The sequence below is a fragment of the Streptopelia decaocto genome, assembly GCF_964273445.1.
Source record: "Streptopelia decaocto genome assembly, chromosome: 2".
Lineage (NCBI taxonomy): Eukaryota > Metazoa > Chordata > Aves > Columbiformes > Columbidae > Streptopelia > Streptopelia decaocto.
Window position 1 is genome coordinate 160,690,668 of NC_138655.1, and position 16,026 is coordinate 160,706,693.

A 16,026-nucleotide genomic window follows, 5' to 3' on the forward strand; every position below is an offset into this window, starting at 1 on the left:
ATTGGCAGAGAAGGTACCCACATGGGGACTTGTGCTGGTGGAGCTACGTGAATCTGAGCTGGGAAATCACTGGTCAGCAGAGAGAAGTGATGCCTTTCTGAGTATTCATAGACTCACTGAATCATAGACTCATTTTGATTGATAGAGACCTTCAAGATTATCAAGTCCAACCATTAACCTAACTCTGGCACTAACCCATGTCCCTAAGGGCCTCATCTCCACATCTGTTTAACCCCTTCAGGGATGGTGACTCCACCACTGCCCTGGCCATTTTTTGTTGGCATTTTTTACCTGTGATCACCTTTGGACTCAAGAAGCCTCTTGACGAGGTGGTGGTGAACATATCTGGGTGAGGCTTCCGCTTGCCGATACACAACTCTGCTGCTTTGGGCCAATGCTGGCTTATATACGCTGAGATTTGGCCCTTGTTGCTCAAGCGATGGGATATTTCCAGCTCTTCTGGGTCTTTTAATCCAACAGCTCTTTTTCCTTCTAAGGTTTCTTGCCCTGTGCCAGCAATGGCACCTCCCACAGCTTTATGATGGATGAGAACCATGGAGAGCACTGACGTCCTATTAACTATATTCCCCATGGACAGTTGCCAGGTGAGTGACCAAGGATGGGGAACAAGCCTGAATCACCACTTCTCAAGCCATTATCAAGTGACCACACCGTAACAACTCATCGAGGCTCAGCAACATTCCCATTGACTTCAAAGAGCCCAGATTTCCACCCGGAGAACCAAGCAACGTGGCAGCAGGTGAATGGAGATTGACCCTTTCTTAGAACCAAGTGTCACCAGCTTTCCATTCTGGGTCCAGCACGAAGAGCTGAAGCAAAGGTATCCATGTCCACTCCCAGGCAGGAGGTGATATCCTACTTTGTGCCAGCCAGTCACCTTGGATTTATCTTCCTTGTGAAAATGTTTCATTACTGTTGATGTGATTGTCCTCTAAGGAGATTATCCTGTAACTTTTTAAATCCTTAAAACAAAACCAGGACAAGACTCTGATTCCTTTACTCATGCTCAATTGTCTTTCCTTTCAAACATGTTTTTAGTTTCTCCACGACTGCATTTTGAGCTAAACAAAATCAGCCAGATACGACTTTCAATACCGTGATTTTCATGCCACGTTGACTGAATTATTTTGCAAGGTTTGTATTTGTTCTTTGTTATTATTATTATTATTATTACCACCCCTATTTATGGTATCATGAGATCATGTAGGCATCCAGCTTTCTTCCAGTCCTAGGTAAGCTCCTAAGTCCTCATATCTATGGAGAATAGCTGTAAGGAGAAGTTTCAGCTAAAGTTTCAGCTCTTAAATGAGGGAAAATAGGAAGAATAAGAGCTGGGGCTGTGCAAGGGCTCTCCATGCGGCTGCTTTGCTGTGTGTGCTCATCGCAGCTTTTGTTTAGTTCATGTGTTTGGTTGCTTTGGGCATTCAGATACAGCTCTATCAACACGCAGACACAGAGGATTTCTTTTGAAATAGCCTAATAATTTATTTTTACATAAACCACTGGTCAGATGGTGTGGGCATCAAGAGATTTTTGCTCCAGCGGATCTTTGTCCTGCTGCCAGTACAGTCATGTTTCTATCAAAACATCATTATGGATAAATTAAAAAAAAAAAATGCATTTTTCCTCAGTAGGAAGCTCTCTCTGAGCCAAATACATCTGAGATCTCCATGTACTTAGCAAACTAGAATACTCTTAAAAAAAGAAAAGTCAGAACATTAAAAATAAGAGAAACAGCATAAATATAAAACCTTTCCCTGAAAAACAACACTTGTCCAGGTACAGGTGAGGGCATTGTATCTGTGATTGGCGATGAGGAGCCCAGAAGGCTGGAGATGAGGGCACATGTCCCCCTGGCCCATCTCTCCCCCCATTCCTCCCCTACCACTTTCATGACTCTTCTCCTGCTGCAGACCTCAGCTCCTGGAGTCTCTTTAGGCCAAAGTCAACACGGAGGCAAAGAACTAAGACTATTTTCTTTTCATTGCGACTTCCAAAGTGCTTTTGCTGCCCGTGCTCACATGCTCTTTTCTTTTAACTGTCACATCCCAACAACCCTCATCACCCAACATCTCATCAGAGTCCCCCCACGTCTCTCCTGTACCACTTTGACCCTTCCTTCTCCTCTCCAAGGTGGGCTCTAGCACCATGCTCACAGCTATCTGGGGTGGGGAAATACTTTATAGACCCCCATCTTCCCTGGAGAACATCAGCTTAGTCCCTTGGGAACCACTTTCTGCCTCCACTGGTGGTTGGGGAGATTCAACAGCAGTCAAAAAGATGGGGAAAATCATGGGGAAAGAAGTGGAACACGAAGAGTATGATCATGGCAAGGGTTGTCAGGCATTGGAACAGGCTGCCCAGAGCAGTGGTGGAGTCACCATACCTGAAGGTGTTTAAAAGACATGTAGATAAGGTTCTTGGGGACATGGTTTAGTGCTAGTGTTAGGTTAATGGTTGGACTCGATGATCTTGAGGGTCTCTTCCAACCAAAATGATTCTATGACATTTTGTCCTATCTACTGAGACTGGAACAGCTCATTGTTCCATGCTTCTAGCCCAGCTCCCTGAAGGCTCCAGACCCCTTCTCTATTTATCTTCTGAGCATCTTCAAGTCCCCGTAGGACTAATTTCCCCTCTTTCCCATTTGAGTGAGTAAAATGGTACCAATCACAGATGTAATGTCCTACACAGTATCCAGATGCCACTTCTCTGTGTGGCCTCACCTACCCCCATCCCTCCTTGCCCCAGACCCCTATGGAAAAAAACAAATAAATCAGGCCTCGCTACATCTTTGTCAGACGCAAAACGTTGAGGCGCACGGGAAGGAAAGTGGCACCAGAGGCGTACTGGATCTCCCGAAGGACCCCTTCCCACTTCTTCTGCTCTTCATCATACCTGGGGAGAGACAAACAGACAATTATGGTGAGTAAAGCATCTCCTCTCTCTTGCGTCAGCTGCTGTCCATAGTGGTGGGAGCTCTGGTGCCTGGTGTGATGTCCCACAGACGTCATTTGGCCACAAGGTATCTGCAGGAGCTGCATGGGGTCTTGGAGACCTGGTGTGCTCCAGTTCGTAGTGCCAGGCGGGGGAGCATGGATATCAGCATGTGGTCTGACAGGGGAGGGTTTATTTTTCCATTGGGAAGTGGGTTGATGGCACCAAGATTGAACATCCTTGGTGAAGGCCAGTGGGTGCCTGCTGAGGGTGCTGTAGAGCCACAGACGTGAAGGACAGGAGCAGCTAACGCTGCATTAGCAGCCATCAGAAGGTGCTTTCTGCCCGCTTCTCTGCTCGCATGTAAGACTATCTGATTTCCAGCCTGAGCACCGGCTTTTCCCAGGGAGAGCATCCATTGCACAAATACTGCTCCACACCGAAGGGGATGCCTGGAAATGGCTCCAGGCACATGTCAATGCAGCAACTAAGCTAAGGGAGTTGATTTTCTCTGGTACACTACTCGATGAGGTTGGGAGAGCTCACTGAATCACCTAAAATACCCTCCAGCACAGCACAGGGCCAACTTCTCACCCACAGACCTTGCACTGGCGTAACAACGTCCATCTCACACTGAAGGAACCAAGAAAGACAGAAACTATCTGTTCCCTCAGAGGATCTCACGAGTATCCCTCCCATGCTCCCTTGGATGGCCCTGGGGAAGATCATCACCTCCAAACGTCGTTCAGTTCTGTTGGCACCAGCTCTCCCGACTCCGTCTCCACCGTGGCGAAGCCTCCGAGAAGGTAGAGCACCCCAGCCAAGCTCACCAGGCTGACCGAGCTGCGCTCCTGCGGGAACTCAGTGAAGCTGTCCCACCTGCCACGTCAAGAGAGGGGACATGTTAGGGCACCCTGCCCATGCCAAAGCTGGCCTCAGATCAGGAGTCAACAACTAAATTAGGTAGCGACAGATTAGCTTGTGTAGGTCTACATGGGGTCGGATCGCACATTGACTGTCGTTAGAGATATCTGTTTCCACCATCATAGTTCAGCTTCATTTTGCATTGAGTAGATGAGCTCTGAAGCACACCTGGCATGGACCAGCAGGTCCCAGCGGTGGGACTGCAGCTTCAGGGCCCACCTGAAGTCAGAGAGTCTATGGCTTTGGGTGAACTGAAAAGATGAAGTTACAGCCCTGCAGGGAAACAGAGGGTTGTACCAGTTGATGAAACTGCTTTGAAGGTGAGCCTGAGATGATCCACAGCCTAAATGCAGTGGTGATGCCCACCTGTCTGAGGAACACAAACTGGGAGGAACTGGTATCAGGAGTTGCAAGCAAACTCTAGAGTGGTTGGAAGTTGCTTAATGTACATATACAACTGCTCCTTGTGTAACTATGCCCTGAAGGTATGCTCAGGTACATACTTGTTGGTGGCAATGTCATAGACTTCCACCGAGTTGGTCAAGCCAGAGTCAGTCACTCCAGCTGCCACGTAGATTTTGTCCTTGTGCACAGTGGCTCCGAACAGGGACCGAGCAGTTTTCATGGGAGCCAGCTCCTTCCACTCAAACTTGGATGGGTTGTAGACACACATCTTCTTCAGGCACTTCCTAGAGAAAGATGAGAAAGAAGCCTCCATCACCTGCCAAGGGACAGCTTTGTACTGCAGGAGTTTGAGGATGTCTGCTGGGAAGAACTTGGGGTCTCTAGAAAGGACAAGAGGAAATGGCCTCAAGTTGCACCAGGGGAGGTTTAGAATGGATATTGGGAAAAAATTCTTCATGGAAAGGGCTGTCGGGCATTGGAACAGGCTGCCCAAGGCAGTGCTGGAGTCACCATCCCTGGAGGGGTTGAACAGACGTGGAGATGAGGTTCTTAGGGACATGGGGTGGTGCCAGTGTTGTGTTAGAGGTTGGACTCAATGATCCTGAGGGTCTTTTCCAACCAAAATGATTCTATGAATCTATGATTCTGTGAATGCCTTTGCTTGAGTGTGCACCCAAGGATGCCCATGCCTGGAGACATCACTTGTGTGTTTAACACATCCCCTGCTGGTGTGCCCTCTTTGGATAGGAGTCCTAAAAGCTCAACACTGTGTTGACACAGCTGGATACAGGTCCGTGTAGCAAACTGCCTCTCAGGACCTTGCACACAGCCATCAAACAGTGTTTTGGTGCTGCTGATCCAACTTGGTGCTGTGAAATAAGAGGGTGGTGAGAGCCTGGCCCAGGTTGGACAGAGAGGTGGTGGATGAACCATCCCTGGAGACATCCCAGGCCAGGCTGGACGGGGCTCTGAGCAACCTGAGCTGGTGAAGATGTCCCTGCTCGTGGCAGGGCTGGCACTGCATCAGCTTTGCAAGTCCCTTCCAACCCAAACTGTTCTGTGCTTCTATGAAATATCAGTCATGCCCTAGTTCCCGGGGACAGCAACATCAGGTGTGTGAATGTATGCACACTCACACTTTCCAGCCCAGAATCCTTTCAGACCAGGACCTGTCTTTGCTGGATTACAGCATATTTGCTCTGCAGACAGTCACATTTCTGGCTTGTAAAGAAATTGCTGCAATGCTCCCCAGGAAAGGTTGTTTTCTGCTGAGCCCATCTCCTGCAGGAGGGCAGGATGGGGGTCAGCTTTGATGAAGTTTTTCACCCCTATTGCAAATACCTATCTGGATTTGACTACTAGGACCATGCTGCTCCACAAGCCCAGGACAAGAGACCCTCAATGTGAAGGAGCTTCTTGCTCTTCAGCACCTGTCCCTGTCTGTGTGATATTTATCTATTGTAAGTTAAAGGGGATGATATGTTCCCTCTCCTGTAAGGACAGTGCCATCTCCTTGATGTCCCTATAGGACTTTCAAGAGCTTGGGAAGGGTTGCAGCAACACAACTGAGCTGAGAGGGAAAGATCCATGTCTCACAACCCATCCAACCCTCCTTAAGCCATAGCATCCAGGTTGGGGAGGTACCAATTCATATTTTGTTCTCCCACTAGTTTGGGGGATGACACTCTCCATTTCTCTTGCTTTTTGACTTACTTGTCACTTCCTTTGCCACCAACGACGTAGACGAGGTCCTTGTGCGATACCACCACGTGGCCGTAGACTGAATAGGGAAGGGGATCGGCTTCACCCCACTTGAAGGACCTGGACCAGGGAAAGATAAGAAGAGAAAGGGTTTGAAGCTTTCTGGGTGAGGCCCAGAGTACACAGTGCTTTCCAGGCCTGGAGGTGAACACAGAGCCTGACAATTAGAACACACAATCTCAAAAATATGAGGTTTCCAATGAGATAGTGCTCAACCAGTAAATTTTGTGATCCTAAAAAAGGAGAAAATAAAATACGCAGGATGTTTACATTAATGTTCATTCTTATCTGCAGAATCCTCCAGTGTGGGGCTTTGTGCATATCCAGCTCCTCTTCTCCCAGGACCTCGCCTCATTTACAAGCATTACCAGCTGAACACAGACAAGACAGAGATTTCTGCATTATGTACAAAAATTAAAACTAACATGACTTAGCAGTGCAAGATCCTGAGAACAAATTCATTTTTTAGGCCATCGTCTTCCACTTTGAGATGCAATGGTTGGTTGACACTCAGAAAGGACCCACAGTGGATATGTCCACATTTAGTAGTACGAGGGTGCGTTGAAGGCTCTGAGCCAGCTCCAAGGCAACTGAGCAGAGGATGTAGCTATAAGGCTATGAAAACCCCAATCTGACACCCAAATAAGGCTGCCCAATTTCTCAAGATATGTCTCTTCATGTCCATGTAGCTTAGACTCATCCTTAGTTTTCATACATGTAGGTTGTAGCCACCCAGACCTGCACTTTATCCTACCTAAGAACTGAGATGCCTGGGCTCTGGGTGCTTTCTAATTGCCCAGCCACTCTGGGGAAATATTTCATCACATAGGTGAGCAGTTTTTCCTCTCCAGGCTTCTTATAGTTGAAGATTGAACCTAAATAGTATTAGAAATAGAAGTGGTGCTCAGCACATCTCTACCAGCTTCAAATTGGTATTCAAAGCACCCCCTGAGCACTTAGAGGGGGCAGACACAGTCTGCAGGGGCAGATAAATGCCCCGTCCTCTGGGAATGGAACTGATTTAAAATCTCTGCCTATAAAGCAGACTTTGAAGCACACACTTCTAATTATAGACCAGGCTAAGACTTGTTAACGCCCACTGTTCTGCCTCTTTGGGGCAGAGAGGAGCAGTCTTCAGATGTTTCTGCCTCCTGAGAGAAGAACGGGATGGTGCCTTTTAATAAAGCTCATGACATAACATGGATCAGAGTCCATTGTGTTCAAGTAGTCGTGTATTAAGCCTGACATCTCTCAGACTGGGCCACTCAGTGCCACATCTGAATGCTTTCAAAATAAACTTTCCTGTGCAAAGACACTCCTGGTGAGACCACAGTGAAAGCTGCCAAACCTCCAAACTGATGGGCAAGAGCAGAAGGAAAGACTCCCCATGGTCCTCAGTGCTGTTCGCATGTGAGCATCTGCTACATTTGGTCCCTGATAATGTGATAGCCCCATTATGGCTTCCATCTCCTGGAGGTTCAATTACAATAAACGAAGCAGCTGGAGAGAGGCAGCTCCGAGCCCCAGGGTACAGCTTGAGACAATCCCAGTGGTCCCACCATCCTGACGCAGAGTTCAAGCCCTGTCTGCAAAACCTTTGGGTCCCTGGAGAGCTGGAGTCATTTTGCATGACAGCTGCTTCACCTTCTCCTGTAAAACCATCTCCCACCCCACACACGAGCACTTACAGCCGGTCGTAGCACAGGACCGAATCCAAGGTCTTTTCTCCTTCTTTCAGTTCTTTCCCTCCGACCACAAAAATGGAGTTTTCTGCCTCTCCCAGGCCAAAGAGGCAGCGAGGAGATGGCAGGGGGGGCATCCCCAGCCAGTCTGCGTCCAGATGGTCGTACTGAAAGGAAACACATGGTCATTAGTGTGTGCACACCCAGCCCGTTTGCTTAGTAAAAACCAGGACCCAGAGAATCACAGAATCACAGAACCACAGAATAGTTTCGGTGGAAGGGACATTTAAAGCTCATCCAGTGCCACCCCTGCCATGAGCCAGCTCAGGTTGCTCAGAGCCCCATCCAGCCTGGCCTGGGATGTCTCCAGGGATGGGGCATCCACCACCTCTCTAGGCAACCTGGGCCAGTAGAAGAGACTGAAGGCAAAGTCCATTCCTAGGTTCAGCTTGGTGACCTCAGTAGGCCCTTTCTGCAATGTCAGTCCCTGCCTGTGCCTGACCATCTGGTGCACAATGGGGGACCTTAGTACAAATACATATAATATATCGTATGAGGTACGTTTTATGGCAAGGCATAAGAACAGAGATGCACCAGCAGGAACATGTTCCACTCTGTGCACCAAAGCCTTGACTTGGAACAAGCTGGGTCATCTTTGGGTGAGAGAGTCCTATGTTAGACTTTTAACTGATAGTTCCTGGGCCTGGAGGAGCTAAAGCATTTCAGTCTTAGAGATTTTGCATGAAACTCTTGAGCTGTAGCACATCACAGTATTTCATCCTGATATTTTCCCTCTCTGCCAGTTAACAGCGTGGTGTTGGCAATGTTGGCTACACAGCTCACTCCCCTGAGCCCCTTCTTCTCCCAACAATTCTTCTTCTTTCTGGCAAATGATCGGTCACTGTGACCCTTCTCAAGATACTGATGTTGTCCCATATTACCTCAGTGTGTGTGAGAGTTCATTAGATGAAATGTGTGTGTCTATCCACCCAAAGGCTATTTACACAATACCCATCTACCCAATATGGTACAACACAACTGGGATGGTGCTGCCAAGCCCAGAGGTCTTCTTTCTGTGCCAGACCCATCTGACAGATGGAGAAAATGATCCATACAACTACTAGATCAGATGGCCAAATCCTTAGACATCTGTAGATCAAGGTATTACCTCATATCCTACCAGAAAAGATGTGAAATGTTCTGAGGCTGAGGGCTCTCTAGGCTCCATGGCTTGATGGGAACTGTAAACTGGGGCAAAAATGTTTAGTGTAGCTTGGCAGCAGAGGAGGGACTTAATGGGTTAAGTCTGGAGTGACATCTTGCAGCCAGTTTGGTGGGACTCTGCAAGATGAAGCTGTGATGCATCATTGCCTGAAGCACTGTTGGCCATGGGCTCAGGCCAAAGAGCTTCAGCTTGTTGGGTTCCCTCCAAAGACTCGCCCTCAGCTGGGTGCCTGTGTTTATTGTCTCTTTGTAAGCTGTGGTCCACATATGTGTTATTTATAGTGCAAGCCCGAATGGTTCAGTCACCAGGATAGTTTCTGCAACTTGATGGATTCAGCATTGTTTTCAACTCATAAATCTGAGAAGTGACAAATAAATTATACCCTTTTCCATCCAAAATGTCAATGGAGTCGTTTTGTTCCTGACAAAATTTGCAAGGCCTCTGGGATTTATCAGCATTCTTATATTTTGGTGCGTGTCCTTAAGTCTAAACTATCCCTGACCTAACTCTCCTCGCTTCAGCAGGAGAAATGTGACATCAGGGAGGTCAGAAACAGAGTCAGACAGTATGAGATGAGGACAGACTTCTGAGCAGGGCCCGTTGCGATAGGACAAGGGGTGATGGTTTTAAATTAAAGGAGGGAGATTCAGGTCAGACAGGAGGAAGAAATTGTTGTCCCTGAGGGTGGTGAGAGCCTGGCCCAGGTTGGCCAGAGAGGTGGTGAATGAACCATCCCTGGAGACATCCCAGGCCAGGCTGGACGGGGCTCTGAGCAACCTGAGCTGGTGAAGATGTCCCTGCTCATGGCAGGGGTGGCACTGGATGGGCTTTGAAGGTCCTTTCCAACCCAAATCATTCTATGATTCTATAACATGCCGCTGCACTGACATAGTGATTCAACGGTCCATCATGCAGCTGCCTGTCTACATCTGTATGAAGCTTCAGCTGAAAAAAAGGCTCTGAAGACTCTTTCTCATACAGAAATCTGAGCTATGGCACTGATGGCAATTAATTACTCCTTAGAAAACTGATGGCAACTTCCATCCCTGGGCCTTGTCTGCACCTCCCATGCACAAGTGCCGCAGGGAGCTGGGGAGGGACCACTGTCTTCTGCTCGTGGGGAATGAGCTAAAAATGGCCACATGATGCCCAAGGCATTTGGCACTGAGCCAAAGGCAAACTGGGAGCTGAATATAAAAATATTGCTGATTGCAGCTTAGATTCACAGAGTTCTTTAGGTTGAAGGGATCCCCAGAAGTCTTTCATCCAGCCCCCACAATGCACAACTGGTGCAGCTTTGGAGTTCCAGCAGGTGTCCCCGGCTTTGTGCAGTCAAATATTGAACGTCTCCAAGGATGAAGGTTTTGTGACTTCTCTGGACCCCTGCTCCAGTATTCCAACAACTCCACTAACAAGGTTTTCCTCACAACTAACTGAAATGTCCTTTACTGTAACTCATGGCTATTGCTTCTTGACCCACCTTTGTGCAAATCCAAGAAGAGTCTGGATCCCTCTTCTGTGGCCCCTCCTGTTAGGGACCTGAAGACACCAGTGAGATCTTCCCTTCCGCTTCTTCACGCTCACTAGACCAAGCTCAGCCTCTCCTTGTATCTCCCATTCTTCATCCCTAAACCATCTTACTGGCCTCTGCTAGACTCATTCCAGTACCTCAATGCCCGCCTTGTACTGGGGAGCCTCGGAATGGACACAGCATCTAGACATGGTCTCACAAGTGTATGATCAAAGGAAAAACATAATTTTCCTTGACCTGCTTGCTGCAGTCATACCGAAACAGCCCAGAACATGGTGGACCTTCACTGATGCTCAAGGAATTACCTTGCCTGGCCAGCAGCCAGGCTGGTGGAACATTGATCTTTAGGCATAGTTTTTGGCTGAATAGAATCACAGAATCATTTCAGTTGGAGAGACCCTCAGGATCATTGAGCCCGCCCATAACCTAACTCTAGCACTAAACCACGTCCCTAAGAACCTTGTCTATGCGCCTATTAAACCCCTCCAGGGATGGTGACTCCACCACTGCCCTGGGCAGCCTGTTCCAATGCCCAACAACCCTTTTCCATGAATAATTTTTTCCTATACATTTTTTCCTAATACAAAGCAGCCTGTCTACCTGCTCTGTGCAGGCAAGTGATGGAGCTGACCGTGACCGCTGTTGCCATCTGTTACCCAGTGCCAAGGGTTATGTCTCAAACAGCATTCCCCCCAGCTCTCCAAATGCCTTCCCCCTCCATCCTGCTTTCTAAGGCTTCAGTTTCTTATCAAGAGCTTCTCATTTCCCAGGCTTTGTGTGGGCTGCATAGGGTACAAAGCCTGGTCCTTCCTAAGTGAGGACAAGCACGGTCCTTGCACACAATGCAAATGTACAGATCTACCCATACAATGAGGCAATGGAGAGATCAACGCTGTATCTCTTGGCTTTGGAACTACCCTTACTTTCTCCTTTCTGCCTAGACATCTTACTGTTTCCTCCCAGAAGATATGTGAGCCATGAGAGAAGAACAAAAGGATTTCTGGGTATGGAGGAAGGACAGAGGATTGCTACAGGATCAGCAGGAATGGTAGATGCCTTGACTTAGCTGTCTACAGAGAAGGTGCGCTTGGGTTACAGCCCAGGCCAGGGCTCAGATTGCCTGGGCACAGCTTGATTTCGTCACGGCTTTGGTTACTGTTGAGTTAGAACTGCCGCTTTTCTTGGGGAGGTTTCCCAAAAGACATCACACCATGGTTTCTCCTGCACATGACAGAAATGGCCAGAAACTCTGAACTGGACCTAGCACACCTCCAGGGACAAAATCAGCACTGAAAATGGGGCACATATTGGTAGGTAGGGACATACCAATTGGAGTCTCTGCTCTGTGGCTGTAGCTGCTGCTGCTCCCTTTGTCTGCACCTGGTAGAGTCACCCTTGGGTTTTGCTGAGGGGTTCGTTACCAGAGAACACAAAAGATGCAAAGCTGAACACAGACCTGATGCCAATTAGCCTTCCAGTTAAGGTGTCCTATGGCAGCCAGAGCTGGACACAATACATTATTTAATGTGCTCTCCTATTCTTGATTTAGCTCAAGAAGGGTTATTCCTATTACCTACTCCTTCAAGCCTTCTTCCTCAGTGACTAGACCCCTCCTTCAGTGGGATCTGCCTTAAAAATATTGGGAAAAGAATCTCTAGTAAAACAACTCTGATGTTTCACCTTATTTTACAACTTTTTTTTAACATCACATGACAATGTATATTACTGGCATCACAGGGCAGCTAAAGACCAGTGATGCTCCAAAGTGGTCAAAGAAAGAAAAGAAACATGAGATAGTACCTGTAGGAAGTAGGAACTCATGGGATCCTCTTTATTGTCCTCATTGTAGTACAGTCCACCGACAATGAAGATCTGATTCTCCTTGGTCACCAAACTGACATGGTTCTTTGGGATTTGAGTGGACAGGGAGGCAAAATAGCACTCATTGGCAGTGGGATCATAGGCCACTGCTCCACTGTCGCTCACCATGAAAATAAGGTCTTGGAGGAACATCCCAAAGCGCATTGTGTCATTTAAGATCCCTGGGAGAGCATCCTCCTCTGTATCTTCTTCCTCATCTACTGCTCCATTGACAACATTATCTTTCACTTGCTTTTCATTGCTTTTCTTCATTTTCTTCTTCTTCACCACAGTGAATTTACCTTTCTGGGCATCCTTCACCATCTGGAGTTTCTTGAGCAGCTCTGGGCTCGATTTCACCATGGCATGCTTCTCCACGTGGTCCTTGATGTAGTCATTGGGCATGAGGCGGAAGCGGATGCTTTCAAAGATGACCGGCAAGGCCTTTTGCCGGCTTTCCTGGTCCTTGGTCCCCACCCACTTCATCACCACTTCAAAGACAGTCTCCTCTTTCTCGATGTTGAGGGAGTCGTTGGAGATGATGGCAATAAGCTCATCGGCTGAAAGCTGGTAGAACTCCTCGTCCCGAGACAGCAGCGCAAAGCGATCGCAAATGAAATCCCGAGCTGCCACGGCCAGCCGGGCACAGTCGAGCATCAAGCCCAGCCTGAAGATGGCCAAGCAGTTGCTGAGGCAGAGCCGCTTCTGCAAGAAGGACACGCAGACGGTGAAGATGGAGGGGATCTGGAACATGTTGGCCACGGAGAAGATGTCCTGCACATTCTGCTCTGTGATCTCCAGCTCAGAAGTGTAGATATAATGGAGGATCTTACCCATGACATCTGGATCAACATCTTCCAAACTGATCTCCCTCTTCTTGCTCTCTTCCATGTCGGAGAGGAACATCGCTCGAAAATACGGGCTGCAAGCTGCCAGCACCAGCCGATGGCAGGGAAACTCCTTCCCTTTGACTTTTAAGACGCAGTCCAGAAACTTATTGTGGTCCAACATGTCTTTGAGTCCATCCTGGAGAAGAGTTTGCTGGTAGAGACGCAATTCTTCCACTTGATCAAAAGGCAAACCCATGGTGAAGAGTAACTTTTTTCCCCCAATCCTTCTTTTCTGTATATATATATTTACGAATATATCTGTCCCTGAGCCCCTAGCAGAGAAACTTTCTCAAAGCAGGGCTTGCAGGTCTTCCTTGCTTCCAGACTGGCAGCACACTGGGAATGTGAAATGCTTGCTACTATCGCAGCTGTCTGTGTACTTCAGTTTCCAGCGTAAGGCTTTATATATAGCCACAGCGTTACAAAGCTCAAGGAATCCATACGGGAGCGTGTGTAAGCCGATCACCCTTTAATATGACACATTGGACAAGGAGGGAGGGAGGGGGATGGGGGAACAGCTGTAATTCCAGCCTCGATGCTTCAGGAAGGGTCTGTCAACCCGTGAGTCACGGTGGGGGGAGCAGGAGCTTTTGGTGCTGTCCCTTGGTGGGAGACGTGTGTGACCCATCGTCTCAGCTTCCAGATGAATCAAACATCCGAATTTGCTTTCTGGGTCATGAATGGTGGGGCTGGGATGTTCTCCCAACACAGCTAAACCGACTGCTCCGAAACTGCTCAACCTTTTGCTGGGCTAAAAATAGATGGTGAAGTCAAAGCTGGAAAGATGCAATAAGGGAGCATCTTATGTGGGCTGTGTGGCATCCCCGACTCCAGCCAGCTCCCGCCCAGGGCTGCTTTTCTGCTTTTCTGTTTGTCCTTTGTTCTCCTCTGGACTCACATCTCAGGGGGCTGCAAGGAGGTGGAAAAGAAAGATAGAGCTATTTATTTACAACCCTGTGTGGGATATGAGACCTGTGCAGGAAGTTACTTAAAAACTGTTACTAAAGGAGGAGACTTGAGGAGCCTGGGAGAGGGATGGCTCTGCTTTGCTTGAAATTAAGAATAATGGCATGGTTGAGGTTGGAAGGGATCTCTGGAGATCATCCAGTCCAACACACTTGCTAAAGCAGGGTCACCAGGGCAAATCACACAGTAAGGTGTCCAGGTGGGTTTGAATGTCTCCAGAGAAGGAGACTCCACAGCCTCTCTGGGCAGCCTGGGCCAGGCTCTGGCACCTCAAAGGAAAGAAGCTTCTCCTTATATTCAGATGGAACCTCCTGTGTTTCAGTCTGTGCCCGTTGCCCCTCATCCTGTCATTGGGCACCACTGAACAGAGTCTGGTCCATCCTCTTGACACCCACCCTTGAAATATTTATGACACTGATAAGATCCCCTCTCAGCTTCTCTTCTCCAGCTGAACAGCCCCAGCTCTCTCAGCCTTTCCTCATGAAAAAAGATGCTCCAGAACCCTCATCATCTTTGTAGCTCTATATGTGCACAGACCCCACTGACACAGTCTCTGGACACCTTGTCATTAACAAATTCACCTTCTCCACATATTAGTGACAGAGAGGAGGACTGAAGCAGAACAGAAGGGAGCGCGCTGGTGGGCTTTGACTCACAGCTTAGGACATCTAAACCCAGAGTCTCCTTCTAACCTCTACTGAGATTCAACACCCCCATTTATAGTTGCTGCAGGACAACTTGCCTGGCATTGTGCTGATACTCCATAAAGGCTGAGGTCTGCAGCAGGTCTTGTGTCCTGCTTATATGTCCATGGATGTCTAGGAAGCCCCATAGGTCCTCAGATGTCCAGCCTGGATCCGGTGCTTCCCATGGAGCTCAGGAAGAAGCAAATTAGTTTTGGCAGACATGGATGAGCAGAATAGCTATAGTAATTTATACCTATGGTAAAACTTAGACATGAATCTGTTTTATTTTATCTCTTACTATGCACCCTCTGGGCTGGCTGACACTCAGCAATGGCACAGATTTAATTAATGATTTAATTAAGTCTATGTGAAGATATTCACCGCTCCTCCTGGTCTATTTAAAGCCACATAACCCCTGTCCCTGGCATGGATGTATTTATAACAGTGCTTTGTGTTATGATAGTTATCTACATAAGAGGGAGGAGGGAGGGAGTTAGACTGGTATGAAGCCTTTTCGCACTGGTGAGGCTCCAGCAGCACTGGGGAGGTACCAGTTTAGCAGGGAAATAATCACAAGCTGGTTTTGGAGCTCACATCATAAACTCTTCTGCTGGGTTGTGATGGGATGAGACAACGAGTGCTGATCTTTGAACTGGGTTGAACTTCAGAAATGTTCCTTTGCTCCCAGATATCTGGGGATGGACAACCCCGTCCTCCCCTCTCTCTGCATTAGCTCTGCACTTTCCCAAGTTTAATCCTGCGTTGTTGTTTTATGGGTTGGGATTTCCTCCGCTCTGCTTTTAATCTCCCTTATGCCTCGTCTCATTTTCATTTTTGCTGTGCGAGGTTTGCTTCCACGTTCCGCACGTCACGAGATGCTTCTGCTAAAATACAGCTACAGCGCATCCCTTCCCAGAGGAGCTCTGGACCGATCAGTGGGTCTATGGCTTCTCCCAGGTTTGTGGTCCATGCAGGGAAAGAGCATCCTGCTGGTCCTGAACTTTCTCTGGAGTCTCTGTCTGCTTTGGTGGTTTTGCACAGCAGTTGGACCAGCTTGGGGAAGAAGCCCCATTTTTTTCCAGGCTGGACACGAGGAAGAAATTGTTTACAATAAAGGTGGTGAAACACATGCCCACGT

General features: G+C 48.1%; 1 protein-coding gene across 1 annotated transcript; it reads right to left on the bottom strand.

Annotated features, from left to right (window-relative positions):
* Positions 1-1,481: 1,481 nt before the first annotated feature.
* Positions 1,482-13,599, bottom strand: KLHL40 (kelch like family member 40). Its single transcript, XM_082044079.1, has 6 exons — positions 12,287-13,599; positions 7,737-7,897; positions 6,001-6,108; positions 4,386-4,571; positions 3,691-3,837; positions 1,482-2,919 (listed from the first exon to the last, which is right to left on the bottom strand). Exons 1-6 carry the CDS (start codon positions 13,430-13,432, stop codon positions 2,808-2,810), a joined length of 1,860 nt encoding a protein of 619 aa, XP_081900205.1. The 5' UTR covers positions 13,433-13,599; the 3' UTR covers positions 1,482-2,807.
* Between the last annotated feature and the right edge of the window lie 2,427 nt (positions 13,600-16,026).

Coding starts and splice junctions, on each gene's coding strand:
- KLHL40 (XM_082044079.1), bottom strand. CDS start 13,432: ATGGGTTTGCCTTTTGATCAAGTGGAAGAATTGCGTCTCTACCAGCAA. Junction 7,898..12,286: donor TGAGTTCCTACTTCCTACAG/GTACTATCTCAT, acceptor GTTTCCTTTCAG/TACGACCATCTGGACGCAGA. Junction 2,920..3,690: donor GAACTGAACGACGTTTGGAG/GTGATGATCTTC, acceptor GTCTCTCCCCAG/GTATGATGAAGAGCAGAAGA.